The 17,306-nt window shown below is 39.3% G+C and overlaps 1 protein-coding gene across 1 annotated transcript in view; it reads right to left on the bottom strand.

Moving 5' to 3' along the window:
- Positions 1-17,306, bottom strand: part of LOC109912552 (voltage-dependent P/Q-type calcium channel subunit alpha-1A-like) — a 547,201-nt gene that overhangs the window by 240,863 nt on the left and 289,032 nt on the right. The window contains exons 12-17 of the mRNA XM_048617794.1: positions 14,247-14,456; positions 12,856-12,968; positions 11,898-12,010; positions 8,066-8,197; positions 4,193-4,265; positions 3,594-3,711 (exon numbers count right to left, since the gene is read on the bottom strand). Of these exons, the coding sequence (XP_048473751.1) occupies positions 3,594-3,711; positions 4,193-4,265; positions 8,066-8,197; positions 11,898-12,010; positions 12,856-12,968; positions 14,247-14,456 (759 nt within the window). The remainder of the gene's footprint in view (positions 1-3,593; positions 3,712-4,192; positions 4,266-8,065; positions 8,198-11,897; positions 12,011-12,855; positions 12,969-14,246; positions 14,457-17,306) is intronic.

The raw sequence follows: 17,306 nt of genomic DNA, 5'->3' as shown, positions 1-17,306 counted from the left end.
TTGTCCTGTGATTATTCTGGTCAATAACAGTCACCTAGCTATTGTTGCTGGGGATTTGAAAAGCAAAGGCAATTTTCTCTTGCTGACAATAACATTTCTGCATTACAAATGTTAAGTTACAGGGTCAAAGATAAAACAGCTGAAGATAGTTGGGCCAAGGACTAAGGAAGTCCTGCAGTGATGTTCAGGAACTGAGATGAATGTACCTCACTAACCACAACCATTTTCCTTTGTTTGAGGGATGGCTCCAACCAGTGGAGAATATTCCCTTTGACCTCAATTTAGTTGGGGCTATACGGACCCACATTTGTTAAAATGCTGGCTTGTGATTTCAGACAGTTACTGTCACCTCATTTCTGGAATTCAACCCTTATGTTCAGGTTTGGAACGAGGCTCTAATGAGGTGTGGTGCTTCTGCCATCTTCAGGTCAAATTATAATTGCCATTTTTTTTTAGTAATTTAGGGGAATATCAGTTTGACATCATGCATGTAATGCATGTGGCTTATCTAACTTACTAACTAATAAGATTTTGAATTTCAAAATTCAACTTTAGCAACAGGTAGAATGTGCACCATCTCTCCAGGTCTGGCAACAATCGTGACATGACGGGCTGAATGGCCTCCTTCTGCACCATAACTATTCAGCGATTAGTGTGTAAATATAAACAACCCATCAACCCCTCCAAATCATTTCAAGGTGCTCCTCTTACAGAACTTGTCAGGGGCCTTTTAAAAGAGCTATAAAGAACTCATACTTACAGCAAAAAGTATAGAAGAGTGATATTTACAGAGTCATACAGCAGGGAAAAGACTGTTTGGTCTAACTTGTCCATGCTGACCAGGCATCCCAATCTGATCTAGTCCCATTTTTCTCTATTTGGCCCATATCCCTCTACACCCTTCCTATTCATATACCCAATCAGATGCCTTTTAAATGTTGTAATTGTACATACCACCTTCTGCATTAAAAAATATCCCGCAGGTCCCTTTTAAATCTTTCCACTCTCACTTTTAAACCTATGTCCTCTAGTTTTGGACTCCTCCATCCTAGGAAAATAACCTTAGCGATTCACCCTATCTACGCCCCTCATGATTTTATAAACCTCTATAAGGTCACCCCTCAGCCCCCGATGATCCAGGGAAAAAAAAGCCCCAGCCTATTCAGCTTCTCTCTATAACTCAAACCTTCCAGTCCTGGCAACATACTTGTAAATCTTTCCTGCACCCTCTTAACTTCAACAACATCCCTCATAATATCCGGCAACAACTTATCCATCATTGATGGAAGGCTCACCAGTCTATAGTTTCCTGGCTTTTCCTTACAGCCTTCCTTAAATAATGGCATCACATTATCCAACCTCCAGTCTTTCGGCACCTCACCTGTGGCTGTTGATGATACAAATATCTCAGCAAGGGGCCCAGCAATTTCTTCCCAGCTTCCTAGAAAGTTCTGGGATATATCTGATCAAGTCCTGGGGATTTACCTATTTTTATGCATTTTTGAGACTTTCAGCACCTCTTCTTCTGTAATATGCTCTTTTCAAATCATCACTATTTATTTCCCCAAGTTCCTTAATTTCCTTGTCCTTCTCCACAGTAAATATTGATGCCAAATATTAGTTTAGTATCTCACCCATCTCCTGTGATTCCACACATAGACAGCCATGTTGATCTTTATGGGGCCATATTCTCTCCCTAGTTTCACTTTTGCCCTTAATGTACTTTTAGAATCTCTTTGGATTTCCTTAACTCTTTGCCAAAGCTATCTCATGTCCCCTTTCTGCCCTCCTAATTTCTCTCTTAAGTATACTCCTACTGCCCTTACTCTCCTCTAGGGATTCACTTGACCCAGCTGTCTATACCTGCTATATGCCTCCTTCTTTTTCTTGACCAGAGCCTCAATTTCTCGCATCACCCAGCATTCCCTATACCTACCTGCCTTGCCCTTCATGCTAAAAGGAACCTACTGTCTCTGAACTCTCATCTCATTTTTAAAGGCCTCCCTCTTCCCAACCATCCCTTTACTTGCAAGTAGCCTCCCCCGATCAACTTCTGAAAGTTCCTGTCTGATACGATCAAAACTGGCCTTATTCCAATTTAGAACTTTAACTTTTTGATCAATTCTATCATTGTCCATGTCTATTTTAAAACTAATAGAGTTATGATCACTTGCCCCGTAGTGCTCCCCCACTGACATCACAGTCACTTGTCCTGCCTTATTTCCCATCAAAAGGTCAGGGTTTTTTTCCCTTCTCTAATAGGTACATCCACATATTGAATAAGAAAGTTTTCTTGTACGCTTAACAAATTCCTCCCTAACCAAGCCCTTAACACTATGACAGCCCTAGTCTATGTTTGGAAAGTTAAAATCCCCTACCTTTACAACCCTATTATTCTTACAGATATCTGAGGTCTCCTTACATATTTGCTTCTTCAATTTCCCGCTGATTATTGGGGGACCTATAATACAATCCCAACAAGATGATCATCCCATTCTTATTTCTCAGTTCCAGCCATATAACCTCACTGGACAATCTCCCAGGAATATTCTCCTTAAGTACAGTCGTATTGTTATCCCAATTTGACTCAAACTTTCTCTCTGTCTACACAGATACTGCCAGATTTGCTGTGCTTTTTGCACACTTACTTTCTTTTTATTTCAGACTTCCAACATCTGCAGTATTTTAATTTTAATTTAATAAATCAGATGACTTGTCACTTCATCAGCTCACACTATTGAAGACCTTTTTTTGTTACGAAAAGGGACAAATTAGAACCCAAGCAAATTCCCATAAGAGAGAGGGTGCATTCTGAGCCACTCGGGTCACTTTCCAGCAGCTGATTTCAGAACGCCCTGAATGCAAATGTCAGTACAATAATCAACCCAATGCCAATTAGCGTGGATATAGGAAATCTGAATTTAAAACAGGAAATGCTGGAAATATTCACCATGATGGGCAGCATCAGAACATACGTAATTGTGTCAGGTCAGTGATCTTTCATTGGAGATTTGATAAGAAGTTTATGGCATTTGATTCTGCCATCGTGCAATGGATTAAATAACACAGGGACAACCATTGTACATATAGGAGAATACAACTTCAATAAACAGGTCATCTCATTCTTATTGTTTCCTAGGTAAAATGGAACAGATATCATTTTTGGTCCAAACTCTATTCATCACACAGAATAGACATTGTAAAGATCATGGTATAGAGTAGAAGGGATATTTTTTGATTTCTCAAAAGGTCTGTTATAAAGCACAAATATGGAAATCTATCTCAGACAGCTTTGAATATCTGGAACAAAACCGAGGAATAATTCATCAGAATAACATCTGGGATAGACGGCTAAAGGGTGATCTACTTAGGCAGTTACAATAATGACAAGCTGATAAAGATTCAGAACTAAAGATCAAAGGAAAATATAGAATTTCCACTGGAATATTAACAGTTCTACAAAATATGCAGGATTCACGAAAGCTCATGGGGTCCTATAACTTGTTCTAACCATCAAAGCGTGTCCATGTTCTTGTTGGAACTATGCCGAAAAACAGATATTCCAAGGTTCATATTTGAAATGAAAAGGATACAGTTTCCAAAGAGAGTCAGAATAATGAAATAGACTGAAGAAATCATCCCTCTGTTAACACCGCCCTGGGATTCTATCCCATCATACATCACAACATTCCAATCTTCACCAGTCAGAATCTAAAGAGAAAAAAAAATAACATTCATCTACTTTATCTATATTTTTGTTTCCCATTATCCATTCCATTCACAGAACGGTAAGGTCTTGGTGGTACACAGTTTATACATCAGAAACGGCAGCGTGCAAGAGGTCCCTTTCAAATTCTTGTAACATTCTGGACAAATCCAGTTACATAATAAAGTATTCATTTTGTTTAAAAGATACATCTTAGAAGGTCACAAGCTGATCAGCTAAATCTGCATAACTTAGCTTGAACACCAGAACATTTTGATTGCCACCATAACAATAATTAATTGTGTGAAGTGTTTTGAGACAGAATGACAAAAAGGGCTTAATAGCAATAGTGCAGTACTTTACACTGATTTTTCAAAAATTAAACCACATTCTTTTTTTAAACCCAAGATGTGTATTAGTTGAATTTTTACTGTCCTTTTTACTTATTTCAACTGATTCAGTGAAATATTTCAACATCGTTCTTACCTGAAATACAGTCATTATTGCTGCAGGGAAAGTATCAAAGTTGGTGGAGGGTGTGCCAGACTCAAAATTAAATCTGTAACATTTAACAAGAGGAAACTTGGAATCAAAACTATGTTTTCCTTTAGATTTCATTCGAAACCAAATTATGGTTTCTTTTCAAATGCTTCCCCTGCCCGTAATTGAAAGCACTAATCCCTCCTGTCAGTTCCGATTACACCAAAAATCCTTCAGTGTCTTTCCTAAATAGTTATTCTTTATATGTGAAAATGGACAGTGAAAGACAATTTAATTGCAAAACAAGGAAGTTAACATGAAGCAAAGCTGACTTTGTTCTTCCTGCATACAGACTTTCTAGCTACGGATGCTGGATACAGATGGGCTTTGCTCTTCATTGATGTAACTATTGATCCCACTTATTGTCTCTGCTAAAACCTGCAAACTTGGACCAAGAATTGGCCTATGGTATCTGACTGAAAGAAGTAAACATTGCATTCATTAAATGAGTAATCAGACCATATTGCCTCTTATTTTTAAATCCTCTCCTTCATTGTAATGTCTTAAAAACATTACAGACATGATATTCTCCAGATGTCTTGCACTTTTATGAAAACAATGTGAGAGTCAGAGTATGCCTTTGTTGTGTAAGAGCTTTGCTGGAATGTTAATTTTCTTAATTTTGAAGCAGATCCAAATTAGTACTAAAATATTCCATGTCTGTTTAGTTTTACTATGACAGATTTGTAACACTCCTAGCTAGGAGTCAACGCTATCAGAAGGATAGCAGGGGAAAAAGTTATTAGAGGAAGAACCATGCATATGATTATACTGTAAAGGTATTGAACAATCACTCCAAAAAGATTAACGTTTTAGACCATAAGGCCATAAGACATAGGAGCAGAAATTAGGTCATTCGGCCCAGCGAATCTGCTCCGCCATTCAATCATGGCTGATGAGTTCCTCAACCCCATTCTCCTGCTTTCTCCCCATAACCCTTGATCCCCTTGATAATCAAGAACCTATCTATCTCAGTCTTAAATGTACTCAATGACCTGGCCTCCACAGCCTTCTGTGGCAGTGAATTCCATAGATTCACCACTCTCTGGCTGAAGAAGTTTCTCCTTATCTCCATTCTAAAGGGTCTTCCCTTTACTCTAAGGCTGTGCCCTCGGGTCCTAGTCTCTCCTACCAATGGAAGCATCTTCCCAACATCCAATCTGTCCAGGCTATTCAGTATTCTGAAAGTTTCAACTAGATCCCCCCTCATTCTTCTAAACTCCAATGAGTATAGTCCCAGAGTCCTCAAAAGTTCCTCATATGTTAAGCTTTCCATTCCTGGGACCATTCTTGTGAACATCCTCCGAACCTGCTCCAGGGCCAGTATATCGTTCCTGAGATATGGGGTCCAAAACTGCACACAATACTCCAAATGTGGCCTGACCAGAGCCTTATAAAGCCTCAGTAGTATATCCCTGCTTTTATATTCAAATCCTCTCAAAATAAATGCCAACATTGCATTTGCCTTCCTGACTACTGACTCAGCTTGCAAGTTTACCTTGACAGAATCCTGGACTAGAACTCCCAAGTCTCTTTGCACTTCAGACTTCTGAATTTTCTCCACATTTAGAAAATAGTCCATGCTTTTATTCTTCTTACCAAAGTGCATGACCTCACACTTTCCCACGTTGTACTCCATCTGCCACTTCTTTGCCCACTCTCCTAACCTGTCCAAACCCTTCTGCAGCCTCGCCACCTTCTCAATACTACCTGTCCCTCCACCTATCTTTGTATTGTCTGCAAACTTAGCCACTATGCCCACAGTTCCTTCATCTAGATCATTAACGTACAAAGTGAAAAGTTGTGGTCCCAGCACTGACCCTTACAGAACACCACTTGTCACCGACTACCATCCTGAGAAAGACCCTTTTATCCCCACTCTCTGCTTTCTGCCAGACAGCCGATCTTCTATCAATGCTAGCACCTTGCCTCTAATACCATGGGTCCTTACCTTACTCAACAGCCTCCTGTGTGGCACCTTATCAAAGGCCTTCTTGAAGTCCAGGTAGATAACATCCATTGGCTCTCCTTGGTCTACCCTGCTGGTTACTTCCTCAAAGAATTCTAGCAGATTTGTCAGGCATGACCTCCCCTTGATGAAACTGTGCTGACTTTGCCCTATTTTACTATATAATTCCAAATATTCGGAAATCTCATCCTTTACAATGGACTCCAAAATCTTAACCCACGACGGAGGTTAGGCTAATCGGCCTGTAATTTTTTGTCTTTTGCCTTACTCCCTTTTTAAACAGGGGTGTCATGTTAACGATTTTCCAGTCCTCTGGGACCCTCCCTGACTATAGTGATTCCTGAAAGATCACCACTAACGCTTCCACTATTTCTTCAGCTATCTCCTTTAGAACTCTGGGGTGTAATCCATCTGGTCCAGGTGATTTATCCACCTTCAGGCCAATCAGTTTTACTAGCACCTTTTCCTTGGTGATGGCCACCATACTCAGCTCTGCCCCCTGACTCTCTTGAATTATTGGGATATTACTCGTGTCTTCCACCGTGAAGACAGACGCGAAGTAATTATTCAGTTCCTCAGCCATTTCCTTGTTCCCCACTACTATCTGTACAGCACTGTTTAAAGAAAAGAGAATGCAACTTAAACTAGTCCCAATTTAGAAAAGATTTTTTCAAAGCCAGACCTTAAAATTTTACATTTAGCTGTCTTTGGACCATGTCTTGATTATGTGATTTATAAGATTGTTATGTTTTAGGACTGTGGCTTTATTTCAATGAAAATGAAGGGGATCATGTAAACTGGTCCGAAGTCTGCTAACTGTAAGCTGGGTTATTTCGATTGTTGTAGCTCAAAGAGGGCCCACATTCTTTACTTGAGAAGAAAATGCAAGGTGCTTACATTTGAAGACACTGGTTGTAGCCTATGTGCTAATAGTAGATAGACTGGAAGTCTCCAAAGTCTCAGAAAAGTGTTGAGAATGTCAGATTACAAACGGTTATGCTGTAAACTTTCAATTTACTCTCAAGACAAATGAGAGGTGAGGTGTTAAGGAAAATTAATCAGCATTACTACCTGGGTACAAGGTCCATGTGATTCATGTTGCCATGGAGATGTCTTTAAGAGAGAAGAGTTTCTAAAGGTATCCCTGATATCCCAAGGAGATACAGGAACAAGATACTTTGGTTCACCATACAGGAATGTGGGTGAGAGCTAGTACATGGATTGAAAAACCAAATTCATGAATTGTTACACTGAAGCTGGAAGTTTTTCCTACCTAATTGTAGAGCAAGAATCTCGGAGTAAAAACACTCACTGAAAGTCAGTTGTCAGATTAAAAGTTGCCAGGCTCAGAAAGGAAAAGGATAGAGGTTAACCCTCAGGAGTTAAGACTCACCTTGGACTGCTTACAGGAGAATTGATTTGTCTACTTAAAGGTCAGCATAAAGTATATTGCAAAGTGTGTTTTTGGTTGCGTTAAAGAAAATAGGGGAAATTGTTTTTTGTAGTTTAAAGTATAAGTTTCCTACAAATATATTGTTTATTCATCCTCTCAGCTATTGAGTGGAAGTTCAAAATTCTTTTTAAAAGTTAACTGTTTGGTGGAGATCATAACACAGGTCCTAGCAAAACTGAAAATAATGAATCTTCAAGTATAATTTTAGCAAAATCTCCCACTATAATCAATGCTGTTTGAAATCAATTCCTGGTTATGACCTTATTACATCATGTATCATTACTACTAATCAAGCCATTTCTTTCACCTAATTAAGTATCCACAATTAATGCAAGATTTGATTAGATCATAAAGTTACATGCATACAAAACAAAATATCTAGAAACCCAGTACTTACTGGCCACCAAAGAGCTGCATCCCTAAAAGGGCAAATACAACGATGAAGAGGAACAATAGGAACAATAAGCTAATAATAGACTTCATGGAACTCAGTAAGGAGACAACCAAGTTTCGAAGAGAAGCCCAGTACCTGGGGTAAAAAGAAATATCTATCAGTTTTTATTGTCCTAGAGGAAGCCAAAATTCAAATCAGCATTAAATCCTGCACCTGTGTTAACACAGTATGAACATTTTAAAGATGTTCACTGATTTTATACCGAAAGCCCTATCCCAACAGAATAATCACAAGTGTTCTTCTCAAATGAAAGCATTAATTAAATAAAAATCAGTTTGTTTAGAACAAAATTAATAATGATCACTAATCAGGATAGATGGTGCAATCAATTATCTGATGTAGTATTTGTCAAACAAGCAGCTCAAATCCTATTATATCAAGGCCATTAAACAGTCAATACAACCAAATATCCTCAAAAGACCATTTTTCAAGCTTACGTAAATGTATAATTTTATTTTTAAATTCCTGGAAGATTATTGGTGGCAGAGTAAGCTGTTCTTATGTCATGATTACCCAAGGATTTTTGCACTATTGTCAGAGAATCACCATGAGGTATTCTGTGTGGAAACATGGCTGCATCATTAGATTGCCTGAATTAATTTGTTCACACATTTATGGGAAACAATAGAGATATCTTTAATCCAAAAGGGAATTTGTGGCATTCACCGTCAATGTATTAAAAGGAGTAACAGATCTGCTCCAAGTCAAGCATCTTTAAGGTGGATACAGGGGTTAACATTCCTGAGGTTTGAGTGTCTGTAATATTGGTGTTGAGGGTAAAAGCATTGAAATTTTCTGATATTTGTAAGAAGACAGTTTTAATTAGTTCTTGTATAGCGTAACGTCATTTTTTTCTGTTGTGTATAATAAAATTTTATATTCTTTTATTGAAAGTACTTTGATAGCCTCTTGTGAATAGGTTCAGTGACTGACCACCATTGTTTAATAAAAGGAAAAATTAAGTTTATGGTGTATCAAGTCATATTTCATTCTGGTACCTGACTGTCCAATATTACAATCAGCTGGGATTATAATACTGGGGAATGAAATACATTTTTCTTTTCAAGTACCCAAGTGTCAATATACAGCCTTCTGAGGTAAGATACAAGGTAGTTAGGTACAAGGTAAAATTCCCTCTAAAACGCTTCCATATTATGACCACACTGTCAGTATAATACATTTTCATTTCTATGTCTGCATCACCATGGCTTATTAGTGGGATTTCCTATTTGGGGCAGTTTTGTGCTTCAGATCCTCAATCACAAGAATTGAATTGAGACTCAGCAAATTAACCTCATATACAACCTTCACATAGCAGAGAGAGATTACATTGCCATCACTGAAAAGTGGATCTTAGCGTGGTCCAAGGTAGAAGGTCTGGTTGTTGTAGTTGATTGGCTTTCTGAGCTGGTTCATTGTTTCGCAGACGTTTCATTACCCTGCTGGGTAACATCATTAGTGCAGCCTCTGATGAACCACCGTTGTGTTTTCCCACCTGTTATTTAAACTCTGGAGTTCGTTGAGCTAGATTACCTCATTTCCAGTTTTCCTTCACAGTGGAGTGTATATGGGGTCGAGCTGTATGTGTTTGTTGATGGCTTTCTTTGTGGAGTACCACACTTCTAGGAATTCCTGTGCTGGTCTATGCTTTGCTTGTCCCAGGAACTTGGTGTTGTCCCAGTCGAATTGGTGGTTCTCCTTATCCATGTGGATAGAGATGAGTGAGTATTGGTCGTGTCTTTTTGTAGCCAATTGATGTTCGTGTATCCTTGTTGTTAATTTCTCTCCTGTTTGTCTAATGTAGTGTTTGTCACAGTCTCTGCAGGGAATCTTGTATATGACATTGGTCCTGTCCATAGTGGGTAGTGGGTCTTTGGCTTGGGTGAGCAGTTGTCGTAGGGTTGATGTGGGTTGGTGTGCTATTCTGATGCCCAGTGGTCGTAGGAGTCTTGTGGTCAGTTCAGATGTGTTCCTGGTGTAAGGTAGCGTGATGAGTGTGTTGGGCCGTGTAGTATCTTCCTAAAACAGGCAACAACACACTGCAACAGCACAGAGCTACGCCAAGAAGAAGAAGAGTACCTCTTCCAGGTATTCAGGGACAACGGGTACCTGAAAAACTGGGTCAGAAGATGCCTATTACACGAACGACACCAGGAAGATACTACACGCCCCAACACACTTATCACGCTACCTTACATCAGGAAAACATCTGAACTGACCACAAGACTTCTACGACCACTGGGCATCAGGGTAGCGCACATCAACCCTACGACAAGTGCTCACCCGAACCAAAGACCCACTACCCACTATGGACAGGACCAGTGTCATATACAAGATCCCCTGCAGAGACTGTGACAAACACTACATCGGACAAACAGGAAGGAAATTAACAACAAGGGTACATGAACATCAATTGGCTACAAAAGACACAACCAATACTCACTCATCTCTATCCACATGGATAAGGAGGACCACCAATTTGACTGGGATAAGCAAAGCAGAGACAAGCACAGGAATTCCTAGAAGTGTGGTACTCCATGAAGAAAGCCATAAACAAACACGTAGAGTTCGACCCCATATATACTCCACTGCGAAGGAAAACCGGAAATGAGGTAATCCAGCTCAATGGGTTCCAGAGTTTAAATAACAGGTGGGAAAACACAACCGTGCTTCATCAGAGGCTGCACTGATGTTGCTACCCAGCATGGTAACGAAACGTCTGCGAAACAATGAACCAGCTCGGCGAGCCAACCAACTACAACATCTACAACCTGAGCTACTAATCTACTCTAAAACTTTAGAGAAGGTCTGGTTCTAACTCACTGAATACTTCACTTGAACTTATTAAAAATCAATTTACACCTCACCCATTTGTAATAATTTCCAGCCAAGGTAATCAAACTTAGTGGGCCAAATCTTCCAGGGAACGGCAATTACTGTCAGATTGTCACCCAACTTCATTATCCTTACCCTACACTGGGGGTCCACATTTCTGGCCTGGACTCTGAATCCAGCCTCTTGAGGAACATGCAGTGTACCTGATCTAGGAGTCTTCCAGTGAAGCACAGGATCAATACAGAAGGGTGAGCCTCACCTTTTTAAAGCAGTAATTGTCATATTCTTGGGGTAAAATCCAAAAAGCATTTTACAAAGCTAGGGAGAGGCATTAAGTGGGCACTATTAGCTAGGGAAAGTGTAGGGTGTGGCAAGTGGTTGACTGAGAAAGGTAAGGTGGCAGGAAGGTGGATGAGGGACTAAGATGGCAGGTAGGTGGGTGAGTAAGTAGGGAGGCAAGTAGGTGAGAGAGTAAGAGTGGCATGTGGATGGGTGGGTTGGCAGATTGAGTGTTGAATCGTGAACACAGTTTCAAATTGAGGGTGTCTGGGATTTCGGTTATTTGGAAGCGTGGTGAAGTTCAGTTCTTTTGTTATCCAGGAATTAGAGGAGATTTTATTTGTCCTGGCTTTTCCTGGGTAACTTTTCAGGTAAATGAGTTGGAAACTTCTGTATCCCTCAGGGTTTAGACTTTTTCAGAGGGTGGCAGATGCAGGATAATTGTCCAGCAAATTTCCCAGGTAATTCTTATATAGTCAATGTGTTGGGATCTCCAAGGGGTCCTGGTACATTTTTCAGGGCACATTGCTGTAAAAAAAATTTTCCAACCAGAAAATCTGGATCAGTGAATATCAACAAACTCTGTACACTCTGGTATATGTGACCATCAATATTACCTGCCAAATATTAAACTGACAGGATGGCAAACTGGAAAACTTACTTTGTAACTTTGAATATTCGAAGTAACCTGAGTGCCCGTAAAACACTGATGCCAAAAGAGGTACCTGGCTTAACAGCAGCCCAGAACACTTCAAAAATACTCCCTATAATAACCTGAAATAAGAGAGTACAGATTCACACATTACTGGAGAGCAAAAATGAAACAAAAATATTGTGAATAAACAGTAAATCAATCAGTATTGGAATGAGAGAAGGCTAGTGTTTCCAGTGCAACCCTTTATGACAGGTTGATCTGATTCAGAGTACACATCAATGGTCATACACAAAGCAATGACCTAACTTTATTTTAGTCTTTACTCACAGAGATAGAATAGAGGGGAGGAACAGTGAGACCTTCACTGTCCAATGCATGCTACTGGAAAAATACAAAGCTGGATATTAGCCTAAGAAAGAATAATACTTTTCTGTCATATCTCCACAATAAGTGACGTCTGCCAAAATTGTGAACATGTTTGTGAAGGTTTATTCACTGGTCTTTTGTTTTGAACACTTACATTTTAACTAAAAATATCACCCAGAAAAAAAAATAAACAGCACATATTAAAATATTGTTACCAACTCTTCTTTTGATCATCACATTCAAAGCCTACTGCAGAGTGAATCTCCATGACTCAGCTTCTCCACTCTTCAACAAACTAACTGATCAGTTCAGGAACTAACTTTTCTTAAAAGATTAATCAATCCTACATTCCCATCTTCCTGTCCTGAATGTGCTGCCACAACCTTAAGTAAAACTTCCATGCCCCACCATGTCCACTAACTCATTCTCTGTGCGTCCATGCGGCAAGGTCAGCAAAATGAGCACAAGGAGACATTGGAATTCAGGTCTTCCCTAGTCTATGCCTCAGATCCACAATGTGCAGTGCATTTACCAACTGAGACATTATAGGGAGTTCTAAGAATAAAACCTTACAAAGAAATCGTTACTTGCTACTTACCGCACAATCAAAACAGTTGAAAGAAGAATGAAAGTAAGGCCTAATCCCAAGCCCATACATTTTTATAAACATTTCTGACATAAAGAGTGCTAAGAAAATGAATTCTGCATAGTCTGAAAATGAAGGAGAAAAGACAATCAGTTAATAATTTAACCAAAGACAAGACAGCATTATAGACAAGTTTACATAGGTTAAGCAAAAACAGAAAGAACTGCAGATGCTGGAAATCAGGAACAGAAAACAAAACTTGCTGGAGAAACTCAGCAGGTCTGGCAGCATCTGTGAAAAGAAACATTTTGGGTCCAGTCCTGAAGAAGGGTCACTGGACCTAAACATTGACTCTGCTTTTTCTCCACAGGTGTGCTGAGTTTCTCCAGCAATTTCGCTTCTTGTTTAATTTTACATAAGGCTGCTTCCATTAAAAATGGGTATGGAGGAATTTGTCCATGAAGATGGCAACATTCTTTAATATAAAGAAGCTGTGCTGTTATACAATATCTAAAAGGTCTTCTTTTTAAATAACATGTAGGACACACTGTTCTACTATAAATTATAACATTTAAATCCACAATAGTTATAAAGTTCTGCGATTATAATAGATCTTTTTCTGCTATGATACATGCAGGATATGCTATTCCTGTGTGGTTTTCTTAGGCATTCTGTACAATTAGCCTATAGTTGAGTTTTCCAGGTGTCAGGCAACAGCCCGCCTCATTAAAATAACCTCAGTCTGGGTGGCCTAAACCTTTCCAATGGCCTAAGGCCAAGAGGCCTAAAAACTCAATAGTATTTCACATCTTACACTCACTCATCGAATGTGGGCATTGCTGGCTGTGCGAGCATTTATTGCCTATTCCTAGTTGCCCTTGGATACAAATGAGTGATTTCCTAGGCCAATTCAGAGGGCAATTCAGAGTCAACTACATTTCACTGACTCTGCCGAGTCAGGTGAGGTAAGGACAGACATTTCTTCTCCTGGAGGAACCAGGTGGGTTTTTACGAAAATTAACAATGGTTCCAACCATTAAGTGATAGACTTTTAATTCCAGATTTTTATTCAATTCAAATTCTATCATTTATTGTGCTGGGATTTAAACCCAGGACCGCAGAACATTACCTGAGTCTCTAGATTACTGGTCAAGTAACAATACCACGAGACCACTGCCTCTCCTTTATTAATGGCAAAACATAAGCCTCTGTTTAATTATAGAGTGCACAGTAAATAGCAATTAAAATAGAACTGTGCTTTGAGGATTTAATATTGAAGTAGACATAGACAATATTGCAGATGAAATCCTACCACTTTCTTAATCTACCTATACATTGTACAATCCAGCCTATGTACAACCATTGCTGATATACAATACATATAAATATTCTGAAGCACTTACAGAGGAAGTCGGAGAGCCAATCTGGCTGCTTGTAGTGTACAATTGCAACACACAATGTGTTGAGTGCTACCAGACTAAGGACAGTCCAGTAAAAGGCCTGAGTTTTCACTATCCGTCGGACGAAGAAGCGAAACCGTCTTTCCTTCTTACGGAAAAATGAAGACCCCTCAAGTTTGGCACTTTTAATACTTGCTCTTGTAAAAGGAGATCCTGTTTCAGGAGAAAATAACAATAACAGACAGACAATTATTAAAAAGATCATATTAGAATGCTGATCAAAATTTCTGATGTTACTTTCCCTTCTCCCCTCCTCTCTTGAAGCTATGCACTAACGTACAGTTTGATGAGGACTGGCTGCTATTCAACATCCGATGTAAATGTGCAGCCTCTTCAACCATGGGACAATCACAATCAAGTCGAATTCTACCCTCAATTTAAATCCACAAACTGTGTAGATTCCTGTAGCAATCAAGAGCAATAATTCTGGATGATTTTCCATTCTTCCTGTGCAGCACAGCTGCACAGAAGCCAATTGCAACACTCAGATCAGTGCATCAGCAATGACCAATTGTGGAACTACTGCTCTTCAAGTAAATAAGACTCAGTAACATACCAGATGAGGTGTTTAACCCACCAAATCATTCAGGAAGTCCAATCCATGATGAAAAGTAATGAAGAAGCAAGAAAAATTCTTGACTTAAATGAATTTTGTATACTGCAAGGACATTAGTTATTGTTTCGTTGTGTCACTTTATACATCAGTGGAGATGAGATTGGCAGTTTAGTAAATCCTTTTTTGGAACACTTAAAACTGTTCAGAAAGGCTTTATGATAGTGAGAAAATACAGAGTAGTAATTTTCTACTTCCATCATCAGTTTTTAACATCTAGGACTTTCAAGGGCCGATTCCAAAAAGGAAAACACGCTGATTTTAAAATGACCACAGGATGGGCCATGTTTCATGAAACCATAAATAAACAAGAGCCAGACTGAAATGAAATTACTATTTTTATCAAGAGAGACTGAAACCAGTCAGGCATTAAGAAAAGTACACCTTCTGTTTGGTTTAGACTTTCATGAGAAGTTCATACATAGGAGATGAAAATCATCACCTATAATTATCTAGCTCAGAGACAATAAGTAGACTCAGAAATACACGAATGATCTATATTTAAAGTAACTAATTTGGCAGAGACGTATTTGTGACTGGAACTGGAGAAGGTTCTCTCTCTGCTTTCTATGTAAAGACGAAGGAACAGATGACAAAAAAAAACTGGAGGAAAATCTGAACACCCATGACTTAATGATATCTATAATTTTCATGGGCTGCTGATCCAGAAAATTTCTAATCAACTGGTGTATTTTGTTAAAACCTAATATCTCAAGAACACCCTAAGGACGTCAAAACTGCATGTGCTTTCATCTTATTTTTGTGCAGTCACAATCACCTTTCAACTTGGTATTTGTGTTTGTGTACATGTTTGTTGTGCCTTTATTATTTTCTCAGGGCCAACAAGAAATAAAATTGACCTTCAATTCACGCAAGAAAGCCTTGTAACTGTAACTTTTTTGTTTCTGCTGAACTAGGTAATTACATTTTAATGGGAGTGAGGTATAAATGCATGCTAAAAAGAATTTAGAATAAATCCTCGGTATCCATGCGTTTGCGAATTCACCTATTTGCGTCAAAAAGTAAGTAGCAACAAAATTCAACATCTGTGGCAAAACTCACGTCTCCGCGATATTTCACATATTTTCGACCTTTTAAAAGGGCTCCACACTTGTGAATTTCATCATTCGCATGGCTGCTCAGAAACGGAACCCTCGCTGTAAATTACTGTAAAACATTTTTATTGTAGCCAACCAAGGAGGTTGAAAAGAGGGAAGCTGATTCACACCTCCTCACCTGGTTCTAACCAAAGGATCAGATAATTAAAAATGAAATGTTTATAATTTAATCGATCACACTCCATCTGTTCTCCATGTGCAAATCTAAACAGCAGTGATGAGAGCAGGAAGGTAGCTTAGACTCCTTTACTACTTCTATGGGTGTCATCAACCCAACTGGATACGAACCTAGAATTTAATCTGTTGACTGGTCGTTATTTTTTATTTGTTTGTTGGATGTGGGTGTTACTCGCTGAGCCAGCATTACTTCCCATTATTAGTTGCCCTTGAGAAGGTGAGGGTGAGTCATCTTCTTGAACGTTGCAACCCATTTGATGTAGGTAGGTCCACAATGCCATTGGAGAGGAAGTTGCAGGAATTTGACCCAGCTGTATTGAAAGAACAGCAATATTCTTCCAAATTAGGATGCTGCCTGGACTGGAGGGGAACTTGCAGATGGTGGAGTTACCATGTATCTGCTGCCCTTGTCCTTCTAGATGGTAGAAGTAGTGTGTTTAGAACATGCTGCCTAAGGATCCATTGTGATAGATAGTACATAATGCTGCTTCTAAGTATCAGTAGCGGAGAGACTGAATACTTGTAGGTGTGGTGCCAATCAAACAGACTACATTGTCCTGGATGGTGTCAAGCTTCTAGACTGTTGTGGAGCTGTACTCATCTCAGCATGTGGGGAGTATTACCACACTCATGACTTGTGCCTTCTAGATGTGAACAGACTTTGTTGAGTCAGGAGTGTGTTTCTCACCACAGGGTTCCTAGCCATTGGCCTGTTGTTGCAGCCATTGTATTTATTTGGCTAGTTCTGTTCAGTTTCTGGTCTGCAGGATGTTGACAGTGAGGATTTTAGTGAACGTCCTGCCATTGAATGTTAAGGAGTGATGGTTAGATTCTCTGTTGTTGGGAGATGGTCATTGCCTCCTACCTGTGCGGCATGAATGTTACATGCCACTAGTCAGCCCAAGCCTGGATATTGTCCAAGTATTGCTGCATTTGGACACGGTCTGATTCAGTATCTCAGGAATCATGAATGGTGAACATTGAGCAGACATCAATGAACATCCCCACTTCTGACCTTACAATGGAGGGAAGTCATTGATGATACAGCTGAAGATGTTTAGATCTTGGAAACTACGCTGAGGAACTCCTGCAGTG

Source organism: Rhincodon typus, chromosome 38, assembly GCF_021869965.1.
Source record: "Rhincodon typus isolate 14 chromosome 38, sRhiTyp1.1, whole genome shotgun sequence".
Taxonomy (NCBI): domain Eukaryota; kingdom Metazoa; phylum Chordata; class Chondrichthyes; order Orectolobiformes; family Rhincodontidae; genus Rhincodon; species Rhincodon typus.
Note: the sequence above shows the minus strand (reverse complement) of the source record. Positions and strands in the feature narration are given on the sequence as shown.